At 32.4% G+C, this 25,139-nt stretch overlaps 3 protein-coding genes across 4 annotated transcripts; all 3 read left to right on the forward strand.

The window, feature by feature from the left end:
* Nucleotides 1-3,608: 3,608 nt before the first annotated feature.
* On the forward strand, nt 3,609-6,810 carry LOC101493462 (uncharacterized). The gene is made up of 2 exons (XM_004488188.4): nt 3,609-5,259; nt 6,308-6,810. The coding sequence occupies exon 1, from the start codon at nt 4,099-4,101 to the stop codon at nt 5,245-5,247; it is 1,149 nt and encodes a 382-aa protein (XP_004488245.1). The 5' UTR covers nt 3,609-4,098; the 3' UTR covers nt 5,248-5,259; nt 6,308-6,810.
* A 4,525-nt stretch (nt 6,811-11,335) lies between these two features.
* On the forward strand, nt 11,336-17,512 carry LOC101493031 (uncharacterized). Of its 2 annotated transcripts, XR_189347.4 has the most exons (3): nt 11,336-12,598; nt 15,405-15,820; nt 16,789-17,512. XR_189347.4 is itself a non-coding variant. In XM_027333375.2 (2 exons), the coding sequence occupies exon 1, from the start codon at nt 11,402-11,404 to the stop codon at nt 12,596-12,598; it is 1,197 nt and encodes a 398-aa protein (XP_027189176.1). In that variant the 5' UTR covers nt 11,336-11,401; the 3' UTR covers nt 15,405-17,512. The 2 variants fall into 2 exon arrangements, 1 of the variants encoding a protein (XP_027189176.1); XM_027333375.2 differs by having other exon boundaries at nt 15,405-17,512.
* Nucleotides 17,513-20,904: 3,392 nt separating this feature from the next.
* On the forward strand, nt 20,905-22,059 carry LOC140921035 (transcription termination factor MTERF15, mitochondrial-like). Its single transcript, XM_073370750.1, has one exon. The coding sequence runs from the start codon at nt 20,905-20,907 to the stop codon at nt 22,057-22,059; it is 1,155 nt and encodes a 384-aa protein (XP_073226851.1).
* Nucleotides 22,060-25,139: the final 3,080 nt, after the last annotated feature.

The raw sequence follows: 25,139 nt of genomic DNA on the forward strand, positions 1-25,139 counted from the left end.
TAAGTGATGAACGATATGCTTGACGTGCATTGTAAACTTGTTTTATTGTCGTCAAACTTTCAACGTTATGATCCCTCAATGTCATTAAAATGTTTTTTGGTTTTACAAAGTTCTTTGTCATATCACCAAGTACATTTTTCTCATCTTGAGACAATCGGCCTAAGAAAGAGTGACCGGTTAGTTTTTTGGCCAATTCGTGGTTATGGAGACCACATATTACATGCAAATACCATCCATCACCAACACTTGATCGTGTTCCTCTCAATCTAAATGGACAATCACATTTTCTAGTCCAAGTACTCCTCGTAAGATTAGGATTCTTCCAAGGTCTATATTTACCACTTCTTTCACAACCAATAATTAATTTTGTCTTTGTTCTTGGTCGTACTGTCGCAGTTTCAGATCTAAAAATCACAACAACAATTTCATTTTCCCTTCCAACATTTCTAGCCCATTTCAATAATTCATCTCGTGTATTGAACATCATGCCGGTGGTAAACACATATGTCAAATCAATCATAACAGGTTCAACTACGTCATTCATAACGTCAAAATTAGGTTCCACATCATCACACATTTCTTCAAAATCAGGTTCCAAACCTTCATACATTTCGTCACTGTTGTCTCCCCCTTCATCCATTTAACTGCATCCAATAAATTACATAAATATAACAACATAAAAATTCTTAACTCCTAAACACAATAAACAAAAAAAAAAAATCAAATTTTATCACCTTTACGTGAACCGAGAAAACGTATGTGTACGTGAACTCAGTTCACGTATCACATATGTGAATTGAATTCAAGTAAACATACGTGAACTCAGTTCATGTATCACATACGTGAATTGAATTCAAGTAAACATACGTGAAATCAGTTCACGTATGACTGAGATTTTACAAATTTTCATCCTATACGTGAACTCAGTTTACGTATGTACACGTGAATTCAATTCACGTATGGGATATGTGAACTGAGTTCACGTACACATACGTTATCTCAGTTCACGTAGGTAACATGAATTTTAAAACTCTATTGATGTACGCAAACTTAATTGACGTACATTTACGTAAACCTAATTCACGTAGAATCGAAATTTTCATAATTTCATCAAGTACGTAAATTCATTTCACGTAGACGTACGTGAACTAAGTTCACGTACGAAACCCAGATTTGGAAAAAAAAAAACAGCTATAAAACACAACAAAATACATACCTAGTTGATTTGAGTCACTATAATGATGACGATGATGAAAATGATGAAGATGTTCAAAATGATTAAAGATTATTGAACATGAAATGTATCAAAATGATTGAAGAAGATTGAAGTTGTTAGGTAATGAAGATGAAGATGATGAAGATGATGAAGATGAAGATGATGAAGATAGAAAATGAGTGGTTAAGTGAATATAGAGGGAAGGGTAGTTTGGGTATTTTGGATTTAAAAAAAATTGAGGGGTGTGGGAAGCAAAATGAGGGGTGTGGGAAGAAAAATTGAAAATAAATGAGTAGACATCACAACTCTAGTGGTTTAACTGTACCGTGTTTGATTTTGGAAATAGATATAGGACTTAACAAAATCATTGTCCTTTCACTAGCCAATGAAAAAAAAAACCTAATAAATTAACACTAATAATTTGGTTTTTTTTTTTAGGCCAATTTAGATTGGTGATATGAGATGGAATAGAGTGGAATGCAATAAAATAAATTTATGTTCCATTGTTTAGATTATAAAAAAATAGAGTGAAAATGATTTTTCACTAAATCATTTCTCTCCTTCTTAGCAGTAACCCTACACCCCATCTCCACTTCTATTTTTTTTTTCTTCTCTTTTTTCTCCTTGTTTCTTCTCACCCTACAACACAAATGGCACTCATAAAATGAATTTAATATCTTTAAAAGTATAATTTCTCATACTCCTACAAATGCTCTTGGTTATGATTTTGGGGTTAGTGAGTTAAGAAAGAAGAAGAGTACTCATTCTTTAAAATGGTGTTTATTGAGACTCTTTGAGGTAAATACACAACTTCAATGCTAAGAATGAACCTCTAGAAAAATGTATTTTTGTTTAAAATCTTATTTTGATGCTTAGAGTAGATTTTAAGGACTTTTTATTGGTTTCTTAGCAAAACTTTAGAAAAAAATTTCTAAAGTCTTGAGAATATGTTTGTATATTCAGATCTGTTAGTTGAGGTCTTGTTTCTCTAAAAATTATTGGAGCACAATCTTAGTCGATTCTTCATAGTTGTGAGTAGACGACGATTATTGTCACATATTTTTATTATGTTATAATTATTATTTTACTCGTTTTCTATGTTAGAGTATTTATTTAAAAAATTGAGAAACACGACATTTGAAAAATTTCTCGGTTTCATCATTTATTTATTTTCATGGTCTTTGTTATACAATATATTTATAGTTTGATTTATTTATGACTTATTAAGTATTTAAATGTTGAATTGATGTACAGTTGGATACGTTTTTCATGAGTTACGATGAAATGAGAAGTGATTTTTAAATATGTGTTGTTTTGGAGTTATAATTATGAAATCGTTAACGGTTGTAAGTGCACCTAGTTATATCATTTTGATTAGTGAGAGTTATCCGTTAAATGGAGCTGTCTCTATGAGAAATGTCATCCTTAGGAGGAGATAACTATCAACGAGATGTAAGCTTTATAATTGATGTCTTCTGATGGGTTACGAGATTGAGAGGAGAGAACTATCTCTTAGATTGAGCCACCCTTAAAGGAAACGTCCCCTTAGGAGGAGAGGGTTATCCATGAGATGAAGTTGCCTTTTGGTTCTAAAAAATTTATGTTTTTACTTGTTAGATTTTATATGACCCTTTTTAAGGTTGTTCATTTTCATTTCACTTCTTTATGAATTGAATTTTAAATATTTCTACATAAATAGCTAAATTATAAGTTTAATGATTTTATAATGTGTATACTTTATTTAAAAATTATATATATTTTGAGTTAGTATTGTTTAACATAATTTCAATAATATTGTAAAACAATTATTCATACATTTTTTGTGTGTTTCTCTTTTAGTTGGTAGTGGTTGTTGTCTCTTCATTAAGTCTTTCTGACCTATCCCTCATGTTATTTATTTTTTTGTCTTCAGATTCATAGGTAGTTAAGTAGCAAATTATTAGTAGATTCAAGTCTCAATCACATTTTTTGTTGGTAGGCATCTTTGATCAATGGTCTTTTGTTAAGTATTTGTTGAGTCGTGATTTGCAACTATTTTGAATATAGAATGTCATCTGAAAATGTATTAAATATTCAGATTTGTTCTTTTGAAATATTGATTTGGTTAAAAGTTTAGAACACGATTTTATGTTTAGAAACATTCAAATTACATAGTGTATTATATTGTAATCTCAAAAAATATTTTATATATATATATATATATTAAATAGTTATTTTAAATTATTTAATTGTTATATTGATAGGTTTGTTAGGCTAGGAATATAGTTTGTATGTCACTTATGGCATTTGATTTTTGAATGACGACAAATATCATCTTTATTCCCACCACTATATATCACTTATTCCCCTAATTAAGTATCACAAATTCTAGAGTCCTTTTGGTTTTAGAGTATTTGGAGGGACGAATAAGAGAGGAGAGGTGATATTTTTATGTATTTATGTTTGATTTATTTTTTAAGAGGGAAGGAGAAGAACCAAAATCTATAGTAGAACTTATTTTGTTCTATTTCCATTTTAAAGGATTTTGAGAAGAAAAATGACAGAAAATCAAAGCAACTAAAAAAATATCATTTAAAATTCGTCCATCGATTAAACCAAAGACACGTTGGGTGGAGGAATATTTGAACCCTCCGCCAAGTATTGATTGAACGTCTCTTACCCATCAATCATCTCCCGCGAGCCACCGTCGCCGTGAAGCCACCATTGTCGCCTTCAACCACCGGGAGGTATTGACTGTACTATTGGAGGTATTATTCATATTCATCCCTTTCAATTTTTATTTTTCAAACCCCATTTTCTCCAATTTACACTTGTATGATTCAACTCAACACTTCAATAATTTATCATAATTCTTTCTTTCAATTTTCACCATAATAATCATCATGTTCAAGTTCAATACTTTGTGCCACAAAACCCTCCTCTACCTCAAGCCCTTAACTTTCTCACCAACATCCCAAAACCTATTACCATTTTCTCTCCATTTCTGTACCAACACTTCCAATTCATCATCATTTGCAGTTTCATACCTCATTAACAATTTTGGATTCTCCCCACTATTTGCAAACAAACTCTGCTCCACTTACAGTGTTAAGTTTAAGACTGCTCAAAACCCTGATTCTGTTCTCGCATTCTTTACAAACCTTGGTTTCTCAAAAACCCAATTACACAACACGATTACAAAGGCACCATGGCTTCTTTCCTGCAACCCCATCAAAAGGGTTTTGCCAAAGTTTCAATTTTTTCTCTCCAAAGGTGCTTCTAACTCTGACATTGTTAACCTTGTCAGTATGAACCCTATGGTGCTCTGTTCAAGTCTGGAGAATCGAATAGTCCCAACTTATGAATTAGCTTATAGATTCTTGCAATCTCACAAGGACACTTTTGCTTGTGCAAATACAAATCCAACTTTCTTTGGAGACAGGCGTGTGGCATCTAGCATCAGATTATTGACTGAGAATGGAGTGGCAGACTCAAACATTGCTAGATTGCTTAAGAACCGGTGTCGGGTATTCTTCACACGTGACACGCTGAAGTTGGTGGAGGAATTGAAGGATTTGGGTTTTAATCCTTCAAAAACAACTTTTGGTATCGCATTGCATGCCAAAACAAGCAAAACCCTGTGGAAAGCGAAAGTCGACGCCTTTAAGAAATGGGGATGGTCTGATGAAGATGTTCTGGCAGCATTTAGAAAGCAGCCTCATTGTATGTTAGTATCCATTAATAAAATTAATTTAGTGATGAGCTTTTGGGTCAATCAGTTGGGTTGGGATGCTATGGCCATTGTCAAAAATGCGTCAGTTCTTTCGTTAAATTTGGAAAAAAGGATCATTCCGAGGTCCGCAGTTGTACAATATCTTCTCGATAAAGGTTTGAGAAAGAAGAATGCAAGCTTAACTTGGCCATTTTTAGTGCCTGAGAAGGTGTTTCTTGATATGTGTATAAAACGTTTTGAGGAGTCTTCTTATCTATTAAAGTTGTATGAGGAAAAACTCAATCATGCATGCATCAAGGACAAAACTTGCATGTCATGATCAAATATTCAGGTATTTTTAGCCTTTGTATGTTCTTATTGTTGTTCCTTACTTGATTTTAATACTGTTAGTTGAGTTAATTTGTAATTCGAGTATTATGTTGAATGAATGTTGTATCCAACTTAACTAACCAATAAGTAGTTAGTTGTTTAAAGATAATTAATTTGTAATGATAGTGAGTTAGAATTGTCTTAGTGTATATAACTATATAAGGTATTATACACTCGATGAAGTTTTAAGTTTCTCCTAAAACATTTTGTTGTCTATTGCAATTACTTTGAGTGTAAGTAAATGGAGTGCTCTAACAAATACATGTTTAATACAGAATGTGATTGGAGCTAGTTTAGCTAAAGTTTCTGTTGCTTATTTTGTATAGAATCTCACCTATAAGGCCTAAACGCTTTTGTTTTGATTGGAAAGGATATGGAACAAAATTTTGTTATGTCATTGTGTGTTAGTTTGCTATTGTAAAATGGCTTCTTTGGTTAATCAATGCTTTTTTTTTCTTCTACAACATTCTGTAGTATCCTTCCTAAATCTTTTATACGATTTTGTAAATTTAATTTTGCAATAAATATTTAATCGAACATAAAATCAAACATTTTGACTGTTGTAAAATAACAAATGGTATGCACTATAGTGGTATCTGAGTTTCTGTATTTCTAGTAATTTTGTCTTGATGATTACGAGCTTATAATATTTTTTTGGTTCACCTACACATTATGTAAAAGTGTTCTTGAATAAGAAACCGAGGATTTATAATCTAAATGCATGAAGCAGGTTCATTTTCCATACCTTCTCACAATCTCACTAAGTCTTTGATGCTTCTAGTCTTTAATTGTTCTAGTTAAAATACTTGTTTCTTGATCTTATCTAGTTTATAGTCGTTGTTAGACTGTTAGTCTTGCCATCTTTAGTTGTCTTTGCTAATCTCAAATTCTCTGATTCCTATATTTTTGAAGTATGAAATCCTTAGTCGAGTTGATAAACTTTTTCCCATTTATATCACAAGCTATAATCTTTTTCACATCAGAATTGCTGATATTTTAGCTATTTGCAGGTACTATGCTTGTAACTTATCATTGTTACCAATTGCTTTTGCTACATTGTTATCCGTTGTCAACTGTCGCTCACTTTTTCTTTATAATCATGCAATTGCACAAATTAGTGTCAATGCCCTTTAATTGAAAAAGGTATTTGATAATGCTAAACAAGTTGTTGTCTGGCCAAAAGGAGTATCAAATGCCTGTGATTCTATTTTGATGAACATTCTTGATTCTGAAATCTGCTGATTGATTCTTTCATCAACCACTCTTGCAATGGAATGTTTGAGTTATGTCTGCCCATCAGCAAACTTAGAAAGAAGTTTTCACAGTAGCTTGTAGTTGTAGCTTAGCTCCGGCCGTGTGTTTGAAGGCTAATATACATCAGTTTTGTATAATCTGAAAGTGTTGTAGCTAAGCTAGTAGAAAAGCAGTCACAAATCCAATATAAATACTTTTTAAGTGATTCTTTTTTTTCTTCTATGTAGACAAGTATCATTTGTGAATTTTCTTTGCAAAACCAACTAGTGAAACAATATGGTGATGCCAAATTTTGGATATTCTGAAAGGCTCTTTTTGGTTCCAGGCATACCCGTCATGACAGTAAACTTCATTATTTCTATGTACTCACTTGTTGATCCATGCCAAATCCACCGGACCCTATAATAGACTTTATCAAAAATTGTTTGTTGCTAATTGTATTTTAGCAAATGGGATTATGAAAGCCAAAATATCCATGAGAACCAAGTTTGGACATTGTATTATGGGAACTCCCTCCAAACACGCCTAAAGGTATCCATTAAACACTTTCCACTACAAAGGAGCCTAACATTATAGTTCAACAGAAAACCAAAGATGGTTTATCCAAATTTTTGAATCAAGGAATCAAATTCACAGACAACTCCTTCATAAATTATTTCTCCAAAGACTATATACCACATTCAAGAATAAATAACAAAAAAAAAATTATATAAACATGATAGATTCATCATCTAGAAGACAAGAGTTCCTTGCATTACATTTCCAATGCCACATTACATTAATAACAAAAGTCAATCAAGTTTAAAAAAAAAAATTAAAATAAATGTATTAATTTTAATAAAAAATAAAAAATAAAACAATTTTGCTACCACCACCCCCTATTTTACTGTCCACACCCCTCAAATGTTTTAAAAAACCAAAATTCTCAAATTGCCCTTCCCTTTATTTCAATCTTCTTCCTCTTCATTAACCTAATCCATCTTCTTCCTCTTCATTGTATCTTCATCTTCATTCAACATCTTCTTCATTTAATTCAATCATCATCAATCATCTTCAAAGTCTTCATCAACCATCTTCATCAAGTGAGCATAATTAATCATCAATCAAGCATCACTATTGTGAATCAAGTAAGCATCAACCTTTGTTTTTGTTGTTTCGTTTCTATTTATGAATGCAATGTCTGAAAATTTAAAATCAAGTTTTCATTTTTGAAGACGATGAAAACATTTGCTACCTTAAACCCAGAAATGTACGTGAACTCAGCTCACGTACGCAAATCCATTTTCAAAAATCCAGAAACGTACGTGAACTCAGTTCACGTACGTGAAATAGTTTTCAAAAACCCAGTAACTTACGTGAACTTAGTTCACGAACCATGTTCGTAAAATGAGTTCATGTAAGACATAATGATACCACGTACGTGAACTGAATTCATGTATGCCCTACGTGAACTCATTTCACGAACATGGTTCGTGAACTGAGTTTACATACGTTTTTTAGTTTGAAAATGGGTTCACGTATGCTTGTTGTTTTGATTTTTATTATAATTTTTGTTTTACAGATATGGTGCGCTGCTTACTGATATAGAGGGTCGTATTATACTTAACACGTGTACTTCTAATGTGGAGGATCGTCGTGTTAGGCCAACTGCTTCTGCACGGGCACAACGACGACGACTACAGCGGCAACAGGAAGAAATCCAACTCGAAGCCCAACCAGATGACATAGATGAACCTCCATAGGATGATGGATATCCTGGTGGTCCGGTTGATAGTTATGTCCTTAAGACATTCGGCCATCATGTGGCGACTCGACTTTGGGATGACGTGGTAATTTTCTCAATCAAATTAAGTTAAATTATATTTTTTCACTTAATATATTTCAGAATCATGGGGAATTAAGGATGTTTAGCAACGATAAAAAATTAAAAGAAGCTATTATTGAACACGAAGAGGTTGAGCAACTAGTTAAAAGTTTAAGACTGTATACTTTGCTAAAATGCAGCTACGAAATGATTGACAAAAGGATTATTTCTGCATTCGTAGAGAAATGGCATCGTGACACCAATAGCTTTCATCTCCCAATTTGGGAGATGACGATTACTTTGGATGATGTGTCATCTCTACTGCATATCACGACCACTGGTGCATTCTTCAATGTTAATGTATTTAACAAGGATGACAGTGCAAATATATTGATAGAGCTTATTGGAGTTAGTCACAATGTTGCTTATGTTGAATTTAATGTCACACGGGCAGCCATAGTTCGGTATAGTTAGTTACTTGAGGTATACCATTAGCACCGTCGTGACCAGCATTGGTAGATGGCTATGAGGGCGTTTCTTTTGTTTTTGATCGATTGCACAATGTTCAACGATAAGAGTGCATACGCATTTAGCGTTGTCTATCTTGACTACTTCCGATACCTCAATTCTTGCAGAGGATATGCATGGGGTGCAACTGCTCTTGCTTACTTATATGACAATGTTCGAGAAGCCATCATGCATCAGATCAAAACTGTTTTAGAGTATCTGACACTTTTACAGGTAAATTGTATGGTTGTTTATTGTGTTTATAATTTCTATTATTAGTGATTCTAAACTAATGATATGTTATTATATATGTTTAGGCGTGAGTCTATGAGCATTTTCCTACATTATATAGAGATTGTCGTACAATTTCTCCTAGTTATGTTGAAGACAACCCTAGAGCACTTAGATGGAAGACAAAAAGGGATAATGGTTTGGTTCTTCCATTTAGGAAAGCTTTTGATGAGATTGACGTTGATGAGGTCTGTTGGACACCATATGAGGAGCATCGAGTAAAGCGACCTTTTGAAGAGGTTTCTTTATTTTGAGAGTGGATACGCTGGGGTCCGAAGATGTATGCTCATATGCCAGACAAGGTATTGCGTCAATACGATCATGTCCAAATCATTCTTGGCTCACCGTTAGAGGTAGTGGGTCAGACGACCACACCATATGAAATGAACATTATGTTTACGCAATACGATGTGCATGTAGTGGATGTTGGCGCAATTGTGCAGGGACATGTAGTCTGCGCAGTTGTGCAGGTACATCAAGTTCATCAAACTTTTTCACTATCACTTTTATTCCATGTTTCACAGATAATTCTGAAGGTTTATCGGATTCATCATCATGAAAAGTTAATTTAGTCCACCAAACATGAATAACGTCTAACGGAATGGAACAGGGATCATACTATACCTGACTATTTCACATGCACAAGGTAGACCATGTGGTCTCCTAAATGTGCAACGACATTCAGACTTACCTATACCTACATACTTCATGCGATCAAACTCTGCCACAATGTGATCTATTACATTTTTTAACACAACACCACACAAATTGGCGTACAATCTGTTGCTATGTCGATGGATCTTTCGAATTAGGCTCTTTTCAAATGATGTTATTATCTCATTGTGTTGTAATACAATCATGATATTGATGATTTCTCAAACACTACATATATCACCAATGTTGTCTTGTAATATTATTTTCAAACTCCAGTGCGCCGATTCAACCCTTTGTGTTGTAGTGTTCCCAAAGTGCATAACTTTATTTGTCCACGCCTTAACAAATCTTTCTTTGTGAGAAATTAACCATTGATCATGTACATAATCATTAAAGATAGAAAAGCTACTACAAATTCCTTCAAAGATAGTCAAATTCATGTAGTACTGAGTTTCATCATAAATATAAACAAGAGTCTCACATGCCTCCATTATTTGCACTTGCTTCTTTTTTGGAAAAATAGTCATCATGCACTTCACTTTGACATTTTTGCAAACATGCAACAAGCCAATTTCAATAAATCATCTTGTGTATCAAACATCATGTTGGTGTTAAACACATCAGTCAAATCAACCATAACAAGTTCACCTCTGTTGTTCATAGTGTCATTCATTGAATCAAAATCATCATACATTTTGTCGAAATCACGTTCAAAACCATCATCCATATCCTCAAAATCAGGTTCCAAACCTTCCTACATTCCGTCACTGTTGTCCCCCCCTTGGTCCATTTATCTGCATCCAAAAAGGAACAAAAAAATTCAGGATTTTGCTTAACATATACCTGAACTGAGTTCACGTAAACCGAATTCTAATAAACATACGTGAATTCAGTTCATGTAAACTTATGTGAAATTAAGTTCACATATATGTTTTAATTTTCAAACATCATTGATTACACAATCTTAAACCACATACGATTACGTGAATTAAGATTGCGTGCATCCTGAGATTTTTAATTTTGAAACTCCATTGATTACACAATCTTAAATCATGTACGCTTCGAATTAAGATTGCGTACATCCTGAGATTTTTAACTTTTTTTTTAACATACATGAATTCAGTTCATAAAACAACACAACGTATGTGAACTAAGTTCACGTACAATCCCCAAATTTAGAAGAAAAACATTCAAACTCAATAACAGACCAACAAACATACATTTAACTACAATGTGATGAGGAAACTGATGTGGTATAGGTTATGAGTGAGTGATGTGAGTTTTGAATGATTATGAGTTAGGGTTGATGATGTATGGTGATTTTTTTATGTGAATTATGACATATTAAGAATTGTCATGAATGGAGAAATGAAATTAAAAAATATTATAAATATCAAAGGGTATTTTAGGTATTTTGTTTTTTTAGAAATTTGAGAGGTGTATGTAGTAATGTGAGGGGTGAGGGTAGCAATTTTGAAAAATAAATTATTAAATAAATTTTTTTTTAAGGCACTAGGCAGTTCATGATCCGAGTCTCAATCACAGAGAGCATCTGAATTGAAGTGATCCATTTTCTCTTCTCTTCTCTCAGAAAATGCGTCATTACAGCATCCACAACATCATCTTCAATTCCCACCATTGTACAACACTTAACCCCAAAAAAATTCCCCCTCTTTTCCCATTCCCATTCTCTCACAAATTGAAACTCTTCACCACCACCACCACCACTTCAGATTCCGAATCTGAACCAAACTCTTTCGTCGTTTCCTACCTCATCAACACCATCGGTTTCCCACGTGAAACAGCTCTCAAAGCATCAAAACGACTCCGTTTCAACTCCCCAGAAAAGCCCAATTCCGTTTTCACCTTCTTCAAAAACCACGGTTTTTCAGACTCCAACATACGCAACATCTTCATCAAAGAACCATGGCTTCTTTCCTCAGACACCCACAATTTAATTCTCCCAAAGTTCCAATTTTTCCTCTCCAAAGGCGCTTCACCTTCCGACATTTCTCGATTGTTATCAGTAAGCCCTAGAATTTTACAAAGTAGTTTGGAGAATAGAATTATCCCTCTTTTTGAATTCTATAAGAGGTTTTTGAAATCTGATAAAGCTACTATTTGTTACATGATTCGTTATTCGATTCCTTTGTCTTATAATCTTACTATGGTTAATATGAAATTGATGATTGATTATGGAGTTTGTGATTCCAGCATTGCTAGATTGCTTCTAACTAGACCAACTATACTTGGATCAAATGATTTTATCAATACTTTGGAGGAAGTTAAGGGTTTAGGGTTTGACCCTTTAACAACTACTTTTGGGATAGCTTTGGTTGCAAAGAAAAGTTTGAGTAAAACCCTTTGGGATGATAAAGTTGCTGTTTTTAAGAAATGGGGTTGGTCTGATGAAGATGTTGTTAGAGCTTTTAGGGTTCAGCCTTTTTTGATGTTGGCTTCCATTGATAAGATTAATTTGGTGATGAGTTTTTGGGTTAATCAATTGGGTTGGAATTCTTTGGCACTTACTAAAAGGCCACAAATGTTTTGTATAAGTTTGGAGAGAAGGATCATTCCAAGGGCATTGGTTTTGCAATATCTTCAGATGAAAGGTTTGTGGAGAAAGAATGCAAGCTTAGTTACACCGTTTTCTTTGTCGGAGAAATTGTTCCTGAGCAAGTTTGTTGTCGGTTTTAAGGATGAGTCTGATTATCTATTGAAGCTTTATGAAGAAAAAATGAATCTTGCATACACCAAGGAGAAGAACACTGACATGAAAATCACCAAATAGGTGACTTCGTAATCTTCTTTTGTAATGTAACATTAGCTTGTTAGTTCTTGAATTTTAAGTGCTTATTATTCTTTCTAGACCAGGATAGGGGCTGGTCTAGCTGACTTGGTTTATTTGTTAACTTGAACTAGAGATCCGAAGTTGGTCATACATCATAATAATACCTTATGATTTATCTTATGCCTTATATCTAAGTAGATATAAAAAAACTCAAATGGTCTTGCATCTGGTCAGGGAATGTTTTTATGGTGTTTGTTCTCCTTACATGTTTGTTCAATCAATCAAGAATCCATAATAATATATACTAACTTTGTTGGCATGTCTACTCAATTTCATGATTAAAGCTTTAAGCTTGAGATTATTGAGTACTTTGGATAGCTACTTTTCCTTTGGTTTTCTACACACTATCCTTTCTAGGCGAACTAGAAGTATTTTTAAGATTTAAGAGAGTTTAGTTTCTATTACTCATATAATGACATGAACAGTTTTCCATCCTTTTGAAATTTGACTAGCCGTGGTTTGCTGTGTTTTTTCGTTTTCTATTTTGGAGAATATATATCTACTCCTTAGATATTTAGGAAAATGGATCCTCTCCTTGTATGTATCCTCTCCATCAGAAAATATAAGTGCCAAAGGACCTGTTCTATTAGATATTATTTTAAGAAAAGGATCATTGAAGGGACTCAGTGTTGTGTTCTGCTTGTTTTGTCGCTCAAAGGTCAAATAAACACAATGAAGCCTAATTACACCATGTGTTCTAGAGGTTCTTCCTTTAAAAGTTCTTTCTGACGTTGAGCTGGAAACATTGCTTAAATTACATGTATTCTGGTCACATATGACAGTCATCAAATGTTGATTATGAATACAGGTTTTTTCTTATAGTTGAAACCTTTTGAAATTAAGAGTTGAATGAGTTGCAGACTCTTGATTAAGGTGGTAGTTGCATTGTATAAGATCTTGGCCTAGGACTCTTCATTATTGGAAAAGGTAGAGCTTGAACATGGGTTCTATATTGGCTCTACACATGATTAGGGGTGACAGTAATGTAGTAAGACAAATGATTTAAATTTAGATGGTATATAATATGATATGATGTGAAACTGTATGGTGGACTTGAAGTGTTGTTCATTGAACTGATTGGGAGGAGGGCGCTATTCAGAAGCCTGTTGTGATTTCAATAGTTTAGAATTGACATTAGAATGCACCCTATTACTCTCAACACTCGTTGGCTTGGCACATGTTCAACCAATATCCAATCCTGTAATCGAGTCCAAACCAGTTGGGAAGTCTCTATTTGGTGATTCCAAACCATGTTGTAAATAAAACTTAATTAAATAGATTAACTTTTGTTTTTATTGCCAATGTTAGTAGTTTTAAGATTTTAGGGGGAGGAAAAAAATTGTTATTACTAGGGATTGGCCTTCGGAGACACTAAATAGTTTCACTTTCAAAAATTGTAAAAAATTATTAACTTGAAAAATTAAGGAAAATGTGCATAAACAAAAAAAAGAAGTTATAGAAGAATAACTTAAGACATTATCACTAGGGTTGTCTTAATATTTTAGAGGTTATGTTTTAATTTTTAAAATTTGATCTTTAATTAAAAAAAATACATTTTGCAGGTAATAATTCAGTCATGTATATTTTTTTTATTTCGATTTGATCATTTATTTAATTTTAAGTAACGATTTGATCATTTATGTTTTAAATGTCAACAATATTTATTTTTTTAAAATAAATTCAGAAAATTCATCATCGTTTCCAAGCAAAACTCAGAAATTTCATATATTCACTAAACCCATAACTCAAATCTTTGAATAGGCTCATATATTTATTTCCAATGACATCAAATAAAGAACTCATACTTTAATATTTGATCTTCAAATCACTAAAGACAATAATATCTTCTTTTTTTATCCTTCTCCAGATCAAATCCCTTACCTAAATATGAAAATGCGAGTTCTTTATTTGATGTTGTTATTGTTGGATATGAAAATATGAATTTATTTGAATATTTGAGTTATGACTTTGATTAAAATATGAATTTTATTGAAGATGATTACTAATGTTGTAAGTTTTGTTTCAAGATGTTGAATTTTCTGAATTTTTTTTAAAAAAATAACATTGTTAATATTTTAAGACATAAATGATCAAACGGTTACTTAAAATTAAATAAATGACAAAATCAAAGGAAAAAAAGATAAATAAATGAAATGTTACTTGATATTAAGTTAAAGACCGCGAGAAGGATTTTTCTTAAAAAAATACAATTTTAATAATTAAAGTTATTTTAAAATATTATATTTTAACTAAATGAACCACAAAAAATTCAAATTAAATAATTATTAATAAAATAAATATAAAATTTTAGAGTTATTTAAATTTAAAATTTAAAAATATTTTAATATGATTTTTTTAAATTTAAAATATATTATATAAAAGTATGGACCCCTTACTAATTGGGGGCCTATAGTAATGAACTAAAAGCAAGAATCCGAATAAAAACACCCTGCAAAAGACTAGAAAATTTTACCCCATGCCCACCCACCCCGAAAAACATACACCTCCAAAAAATTGTTTGAAGTTCTCCAGTACAGAAGCCTCTTCCAGAAAACATTTTTTGAAGTTCTCCGATACAAAAGACTCTCCGGTACAAACTTGTTCTGGGAAACTTGAGGCTTAACATTTCCGATAGTTACCGGAGAACTTGAACCTCAAGTTCCCCAGAAGTTATATATATATAATTTAATTAATTATAATTTTTTAACTAATTGTAATTTATTTCTTTTATTTTTTAATTTTTCAGTGGGCGCACGAGGAAGAGACGGCAAAATCATACGAATTACACGTGACACTGATACTTCTACATCATCCACAATGAATCCTCCAAAGAGGATTCGACCGACAGCTTCAAAGAGAAGAAGACGGATGATAATTGAAGACGATGATGAGAGACATCATGGTCATTAATTTATCCCAAATGTGATTATATATCAGCAGGAGGAGCCTTCTATAGTGCATGAGGAGGATGAGGTACATGAGCGGGTGGATGTACATCAGTAGAAGGAGGTTGCACCTGCTCATGAGGGAGAGCATATGGAGGAGGGGCATGATGGAGCTGAGGGACCTGGTGAGGTCACACAGTATTCTGGAGGACCTTATGATTTGTCTTTCCTTACACAATACAATCATCATGTTTCAGCTAGACTCTGGTTTGGTGGGGTATATTAAATTAATTATTATTTATAGTGCATTAAAAATATTTAAATTAATTATTATTTTTGGTCTATATTTAATTTTAATGTCATATTTTTTTTTTTTGTATACAAGAGCGACCATTGCTGAAAATTGTTGCGCATGGATAGAAAATGCAACAATTTACCCCGCCAGTACTCTCGCGACCCATAGAGAACTGGGTGAATTTGTCAGGATTGAACCCATTACAACGAGGTAGTTTGAAGATGATTGACAACAACCTGATTTCTGTGTTTTTGGAAATATGGTATTCCGATATATCGTCATTTCACATGCCATTTGGTGAAGTGACGATTACTTTGGATGATGTTATCAATCTTTTTGGATTGCCTATTAGGGGTGAGTTCTACAGTCCACCTAATGTAGATAGAGTAATGGCATGTAACCTTGCCATGACTTTATTAGGAGTGATCGCGGAAGAGATCCAGGAGGAGACCAAAAAGACTAGAGGTGCGCACTATAGACTGGATTGGTTGAAAGAGGTCTTCAGAAGGCAATATGCAGTAGAGATATTTAAATGTACTGCTATGGCGTATCTGTTGAATTTAGTAGGGGTACTATTTTCGCTAATAAGAGTCATACTCTAGTTGATGCGAAGTACCTTCCATTATTCAGATATTTAGACGGTACGGATAAATATGCATGGGGTACTGTTGCACTCGTAGTGCTTTATGACTACCTCTCATATGCATGTTGTTATGACGCCAAACAGCTAGGTGGATATATGACGCTGCTTCAGGAATCAATTATTTATTTAATTTTAATTATTAAATATTAGGTTAATTATTGTTATTTATTTTTTTAAGTTTAATTATTAATCTGTCATTTATTTATATATTAATTTATTAATTATTGTTATTTATTTAACATTAATATATTTATTTTTATTTACAATAGTGTTGGATTTATGAATATTTTTCAAATATTTGTAATAGATGTGACCAGGGTGCTAACGTGGAATGTTTTGCCCGAATGAATAAATGGTGCTACAAACAAGACAAGCACAAGGTTCATGAGTACAGACGTATCATTGATGCATTGACACATGCAGATATTATATGGAGACCATGAGAGAATCATATGAGTGTCATTTCTTTTGATGATATCATGCTTTATATTGGCCATCTCCGTTTATGCAGCATTTTAGTGAAATATCTGTTAGAGATGTGTTTGAGACAATTTGGATATATCAAATATATTTCATCACCGCCACTTCCAGATCCTTCAAGATTATTTGATATAGATGCGGAATGGTTGAGATATGTGACGCTAGTGACAGAGATATCTCACAAGCTTCGTCTAGCTACATATTCATCTGAGTATGAAGATGGGTATTTGGAGTGGTTCTATCAGGTGTCTCATCCACTGTTGGTGCAACCAGATGGTGTACCCTAGGTACCACATTATTGTGTACCGCCCACCAGTGCAGATACTTCTAGTTCACAGCCGCCACCTATCCTACAGCAGATCGACGATCTTATACAACAAGGGTTGAATGAACATGAAGCTAGTCCGGATGATGAGTTGTATATTCACTTTTATAAAACTTTGTATTTATCACGTAGTTACACTAGTTAATAGTAACACTTTCATGAATTATTGTTATGTCAGTTACTTTTTATAAATACTTTATGAATTATTGTTATGTCAGTTACTTTATGTGTTATTGTTATGTCGGTTACTTTAAATTGTTTGTGATGAAATATAAGAAAAATAAAATAAATAAATTACAAGATGAAATCGAACGACAAATAACTAAAATTAATTAATAACAAGTGATTTTGTATCAATTTTAAAGTATTAAGCTTCATCTAATGACATTACATTTACGAGTTTCCTAGGTGGATAATTAAAACAGAAGAAAATAATTACCGGAACCCATTGATTTCCATTAACAAAATCAATACAACAAATGCGATCACTTTTTGTCGATCATGAATGTGAACCCTTCATAGGAAAAAAAGTCATTAAAAATATATGACCAAATGTGACAAGAATAATATTATATGTTGTCGTTATCACGTAACACATATCAGGTATGGACAACCATTTATCCATGGGCTGAAGACATAAGTCATATATCTTCAACGAATCTCTTACTTCTCTAACGCGTCATGTGAATAGTCTATCATATGGAGTTACATGAGAAGCAATCTCTTGGTTCAAACTATTGCGGACCAAAGACCAACACTCTTCACCATATCCAAACAATAATGCAATAGCGCGAAAACCACAATTTTCATCCGCTGCCACATCAAATATGTCATCAATGTATGACTGAATAACATTAGAAAATTGTCTCCAAAACAAATGATTTGAAGATTGAGATGACTGAGAGAGTTGTTTCTTTGATTGAGAAACTTGTCTCTTCTTTGATGACTGAGATGTTGGGAACTAAGATCTTCACAATATGTTGCATTAACATGCTCAAAGTAAGAAGGGTCTCAATATATATCATATCCATCTGACTTCTTACCCTTACTTTTCTTCACTCGTCTTTTGGTTTTGACATTTTCAGGTGGTGGTCACATTGAACTTGTACTTGGAAAAGAAAGTTCACGCACTTTACTCTTCAACACTCGTTCCCCTATAACATCAAGTGATCGAAAGCGTTTCCATAAAGCATTCATCTCAGTAGACATATTCAACTTTGATTCATCTTTTGTGTCTTGGGTGAGTTCACATTCCATGCTTAACTTTCTCCATTGAATAAGCACATAATCTAGAGGAATTAGTTCACCCGTCAATTTATATTGTGTCAATTCACAAGCACAAGGTAACCCGTATGTCCTTCTGAGAGAGCACCCACATATAGATTTGTCAGTACCCACACACTCAACTTTTTCGTATTCTTCAACAATACGTCTTTGAACTTCTCTTGATTCAAATGTATTCAATCTCTGATAAAATGGATTTATGTGCTCGTGTTCTTCATCATAAAACCTTTTTTGAAACGACTCCCTGATTTTTTTATGTTGCAACCTTATCATGTTGTTCATAGCCTTCCAACATTTACACATATTACACATACTGTTTTCCAATATTAACTTCAGTTTCCAGTGAGCTGACTCAACCCTATAATAAAATTATAGAGCCACATTACAAAATATAATAAAATTACAAAATTAAAGTTTTAAAGTCACATTACATACTTGTTAGTCTTTGTGTTTCCCAAATGCATCACTTGATTTGTCCACGCTTCAACAAATCTTTCCTTATGAGAAGTCAATCAAGTTTCTTTCACATATTCAACAAACACTTTATTATCGACACATGATTGCTCAAACATGTGCAAGCGCATGATATACTCTTTTTCATCACTGCAATACATAATGTCTTTTCACATTTCAATATCGACTCTTGTCTATCCTTTAAGACATATTGCTTGCATTTTTCTCCAACATTTTTGTCCATATGAAATCAACAAAGCAAATAAACAGCATGTGGAAATACAATACCAACTGCATTCTTTAACGCAAGATCTCTGTCTATCACAATTACTTGAGGAAATTTGTTTTGTGTAACAAATAAATCTCTTAGTCTCTCTAATGCCCATCAAAAGTTTTATTCTCGCTCACATTCCAAATAAGCAAATCCAACTACAAATGTCTTCTCTGTTGATGTCATACCAACAATTTCAAGTAATGGCATTATATATTTATTGGTTTTGTAGGTATTGTCCTTAATCAACACAATCGAAAACAAATTCAACAACTTCACTGAATCTGGATGCGCCAAAAAAATATCTCTCATAACATCGGAATCTTCACGATTTTTATTCTAACACACATATTTTACATCTTCAATTAACTTGAATAAATATTGCATCTATGTTCTATTACCTCTCACGTGCAATCGAATCATACTCCACTATTTATATATTTGTGAAAACTTAGTAACATTACTCTTATCTCGATCTTACAATGAGAGTAATATGTGTCTCGGTGCAACATTATATTTTGTTAAGTCATGAACATGGTTTCTTTCTTCTTCATCTAAGCGTCCAACAAACGCATGCCCCTCCAAGGTAATTCATGGTTGTGAACTCCACAAATTACTTTAATTGTCCATGTTGAACCATCTTTTAATGGTTTTTAACTAAAGCTTGAAAGGACAGTCACACTTTTTTGTTGAACTTCGAGTTGAACTAGTAGCACACTTGTATTTTCCTCATTCGTCACAACCTAATATTAATTTATTTCTCCTTCATTTCTCTCCTGTCTTTATATCTGATTTTCTGACAATAACAGTAACTTTATTTTTTATACTGATTTCTTTTGCTCAATTCACAATAACGCCCCTTGTATCAAATATCTGAAATGAAATAAATTATAATTAATCAAAATAATATATTTTTATAATATTAATATTAATTATAATTATTCATACTTGATCCGTGTCAAAAATATTTGTAGTATCGACACATGTTTTATCCATTAATAGTAGCAATTTATCCACATCTGTTAACATTTAAAAAAAAATTAATAAAATTCAAAAAACTTAAAAAATAAATTTAAAAAAATAGGTTTGCACCAGAAAACTTGTAAATGAAGTTTTCCGGAACCAACTTCTGTATCGGAGAACTTGTGAATGAAGTTTTTCGGTACACAATTTTTCATTTCTTTACTGAAAAACTTGAAATAAATTTTCTAAAAAAATTATGTGTACCGGAATTCTTCAAAAATATTTTCCGACAGATATCGAAAAACTTAGACCTACCGAAAATCTTTTTTACAGTTCCGCAAATGATAAATGGTGAGAAAAAAAATTTAACTTTCAGATTATGTGAAATTGCAGGGTAAATTTTTCAAAAGACTATTGTGTGTGTATATATATATAGTTTTTTTGGACTAAACAAACATATTTATTTTGAACTTTGTAAATACGCTCAAATAAATTTTTGAAATTATGGATATTTGAATTACGTACCTAATTTTGTCAAAATTACTCACATCCGCCCTTTTATTAAAATAAAATAAAACTTATATACCTCTTCCTCTAATATTAAAATCTCTCCCAGGTTAAACCGAACAAACAAACGGCGATTTACCATGTTCAAATTCTCTCTCTCCCTCAATGCTTTCGCCATTTCAACAACACTCTCCCATTTCCCCTTCCCATTTTCTCTCAAGTTCCTCACCACCACCGCAACTTCAAACTCCTTCGCCGTTTCCTACTTCATCAACAAATTCAACTTCTCACCAGAATTCGCACTCAAAGCTTCCAAACAGGTTCGTTTCAACTCCTCTCAAAAACCCGATTCAGTTCTCAACTTTTTCACAACCCACGGTTTCACTGACACAGACATGCAAAACATCATTAAAAGAGAACCATGGCTTCTTAACTGCGATACCCACAAAAGGGTTTTGCCAAAGTTTCAATTTTTACTCTCCAAAGGTGCTTCTCCCTCTGACATTGTTCGCATGGTTAGTGGTAGTCCTAGGTTCATGAAATTAAGCTTGGATGATCGTGTTATCCCTACTTATAATTCGATATCCAAGTTCCTATGCTCCGATCAAAATGCAATTGCTTCCATAATTTCATGTCCTTCTTTGCTTTCTAGCAAATTTGTAACTGAGAATGTTAAATTATTGGTTAACCATGGTGTTGAAAATCCCAGCATTTTCAGAATTATTCATAGTAGAGCTAATGTTATATGTTCTAATCCTTTTGAGTTAGAGAAGACTTTGCAGGAATTGAAAATCATGGGTTTTGATCCTTCTAAATCATACTTTGCTGATGCATTGCTTGCCATGAGATGTATAAGCAAATCTAAGTGGAATGAGAAAATTGATGCATATAAGAAGTGGGGTTGGTCTGAGGAAACCATTAAGGAAATGGTTTCGAGGCAACCTAAATGTATGTTGGTATCAATTGATAAAATTAATAGAGTGATGGAATTTTGGGTTAACCAATTAGGTTGGGATGATAGTTATCTTGTTATGCGGCCAGGGATTTTTGCTTATAGTTTGGAGAACAGGGTCATTCCGAGGGCTGTGGTTGTCCGCTATCTTCTATCCAAAGGTTTGATGAACGAGAATGCTAGCTTGACTACGGCGTTTTTTATGTCTGAGAAACTGTTCATAGAAAAGTATGTGGAATGTTTTGAAGTGGAGGAAGCTTCTCAGGTATTGAAGTTATATCGGGAAAAGATGAATGTGGAAGATAAGATTGCAAAGGATAACCTTAACATATCATGTTTGTAAAGTATTTGGCTGTTGAAAATTTTCATTAGATGGAAGATGTAACACACCTACACAGGCTTGATGATAGGCATTCTTTTATTGCTAGGGTTTCTAAGCGTTCATGTGGTATTTGTTATGATCCCTCTTAATAAGCGATTTCAGACTGATCAACTTTAACATCTACAAGCTGATGGTATACCACCAACATCAGGTATACCCTCAACCAGGAACATGTTTTCCTGTAGTTTGTGTCCGATTTAGTTATTGCAAAATTTATATGGATCCACCATATTTATTCTTCTGCATTATTTCTGAGTACTGGATATTAAAATGATAGGGAAGTTTTTAGGGCTTGAACTATTGTTTATCAAGTAAATTTTATGACTATTTTAGGATATTATTACCATTATATGTTAGCTTCGAAGAGAAGCTTTACGAAATGATTTGTGGCAGCTATTGGCAGTTCAAGTCAGCACCTCCTACTAATTTGTGGCTCTATGCTGTTGATTATTGATTACAGTTCCTTCTAATGAAATGTTTTAGGGAGAAGATTTTGAACAGGCTATCTGTTGATTTAGAAATTGTGTTCCTAAAGAAGGTATGAGATGAAATCAATTTTTGTTTATTGATCTACTTATCACTACATTCACTTTGCATACTCAATATGGAGTGCACTTATGCACTGTGTTGAATGATAGACCATCAATGTAATGTTTGAAGTCGATTGGAATGATACATGTTAAACAGATGATTTTCATTAGATTGAAGCATGCTTGAATTGTATTAATTTATTGGAAGTTTTTTCCTTCAAAAGCTATCTTAATATTAGATTGATTGTAACTTATAAGATATTTTGAACATTAGACAAGGTAATTGAAACATGAAGATCTTTATTTACTTGATGATCTCAAACACGTTTTCTTTTTCTTTCATTCTTTTAGTTGGAATAGGATTTATGTATCCTTATCAGCATTAGCTTGACTGGCCAATTGGATTGGACCATGCGGCCAGCCTGAGCTTCCTGTTGGCTGGCCGGATTTTCAGTGAGAAAGAACTTTTGAATGGTTAAATGATAATTTCAGTCAACCAGTTTATGTTGGAATCCTTTGTCAAAGGGTCTGCTCTTTTTGGATATTGTATGGAGAAAAGGATCATTGCAAGGGCCTATTATACCTCAGCTGTATTAGTTGTGAGTTTCTTTGCTAAAAAGATTTGATAAAAAACAATGCAACACTAATTACACCATGTGTCTTATTCTTCATTGAGAAGTACTGTGTGATGTTTAAAGCTGGAAATATTTCAACCATTATAGTTTTATACATTAGGAAACAATAGAAAGCTTCAAAATAAAAAGGATTCTGTTTGTATTACTACCCTGTTTAATCAATGAAGCAACTTTACCCACCACACATTTCTAAAAAAATAAACAGTTTTGGATGAAAATTAAAAATAAATATAGAGTTGAACAATACAAACTATTTCCTCTAGTCATAAATGTAAATACAAAGTTAAGTGTATGACTCAAATTTTGATAAAACATATTTTTTTCTTATATTTAAGTCCGGATGAATAGTTTGTATTACTCAATTTTTATTTTTTTCTTCAATTTTCAGTAATATTTTAATTAAAAATATATTTTTGATTGATTAAAGGTCAAACGATAAGTTACAAGGACCGTGAGTTTTTATTTTTATTTGCAAAAGTCGAATACAAATATATTATCACTTTACAACATGGAATGTCATGAATGAGAGAAAAAAATTACAAAGTATTCAACGAATCATGCGTAAACAACAATTGCAACGCAATTAAAATAACCTAACAGGTTGTGAATTCCATTGATGAAGATGGTAATCAAAGTCGTGTTATTTAATTTTAATTTACGTTAAAAGATAAAAAAAAATTTATCCTCTAAAAATTTATGTTGTGTTATCTTTTTGTTGATTAAAATTTATGTTACTGCTAGACTTTCAAATAGATCAAACACACGTCAGCCAAACACAATAAAATTACTTGATCAAGACTATTGAGTGAAAGCTTGTGCATACCCAACCAAATCAAAATTTCACTCCACACATTTATATAAAAAATACACTCAATAAACAGATGTTGAATACATTCATTACCACCACAATTACTTGTTCAGGACTAAAATCTTGAACTAACACCCCTCTATAAACTAAGAAAGTTAGCTTTTGTACCCCCCATTTAAACTTGTACCCCCAATTTAATATTTTTTGAGTGAAATACCCAAAATAACTTTAAATCAAAACAGTTGTACCCTACACTTGAAAAATCCAGAAAATTGAGTTTTTCTGAAAAAAAATTTTTACCGGAAATTTCAAGAGGATTGAAATTTCCGGTAGTTCAAAATCAATACCGGAAATTTGAAATTTTCGGATGCCTTCAAATTTCCGGATGCCTTCTCGGAAATTTCATTTTTTGAAATTTACGGTATGCATTTTTAACTACCAGATTTTTCAATTTTCCGGTATGTTAACCGGAAATTTCATTCCTTTTTGAAATTTCCGGTACACTGCTTAACTTTTTGGGCAAGAGCAACCCCAGCAAATTTTTGAAACTACCGGATTTTTGAAATTTCTGGATTAACTACCGTTTCCGGTGAACAAAAACTAACTACCGGTTTTTTCAAAATATTTGAAATTTCCGGTATTGAAAATACAACTACCGGAAATTTCATTGACCAAATTTCCGGTTACCGGAAATTTCAGATTTTGGCAGTTATCATTATCATTATCATTATCATTATTATTATTATTATTATTATTATTATTATTATTATTATTATTATTATTATTATTATTATTATTATTATTATTATTATTATTATTATCATTATTAATTTTTATTTATAAAAAAAAAGTTATTATAATATAACAAATTGTTTGTTTTGATTCATCTATTTAACCGTATTTTTTTCTCTAATTTAATATATTTTATTTTATTTTAATAATAGAATTTTGATTTTTTAATAATTATTTTTAATTTATTTAAAAAATCAAAATACTATTAATAAAAAAAATTAAATTGAAGAAAAAAAAATACATCCTAAAATTTTGCCACAAACAAAACGTGTCCCT

The sequence above is a fragment of the Cicer arietinum genome, chromosome 1 (genome assembly GCF_000331145.2).
Source record: "Cicer arietinum cultivar CDC Frontier isolate Library 1 chromosome 1, Cicar.CDCFrontier_v2.0, whole genome shotgun sequence".
Classification (NCBI taxonomy): Eukaryota; Viridiplantae; Streptophyta; class Magnoliopsida; order Fabales; family Fabaceae; genus Cicer; species Cicer arietinum.

Bases quoted from the DNA above. Each gene is read 5' to 3' on its own strand.
- LOC101493462 (XM_004488188.4), top strand. From the start codon at position 4,099: ATGTTCAAGTTCAATACTTTGTGCCACAAAACCCTCCTCTACCTCAAG.
- LOC101493031 (XM_027333375.2), top strand. From the start codon at position 11,402: ATGCGTCATTACAGCATCCACAACATCATCTTCAATTCCCACCATTGT.
- LOC140921035 (XM_073370750.1), top strand. From the start codon at position 20,905: ATGTTCAAATTCTCTCTCTCCCTCAATGCTTTCGCCATTTCAACAACA.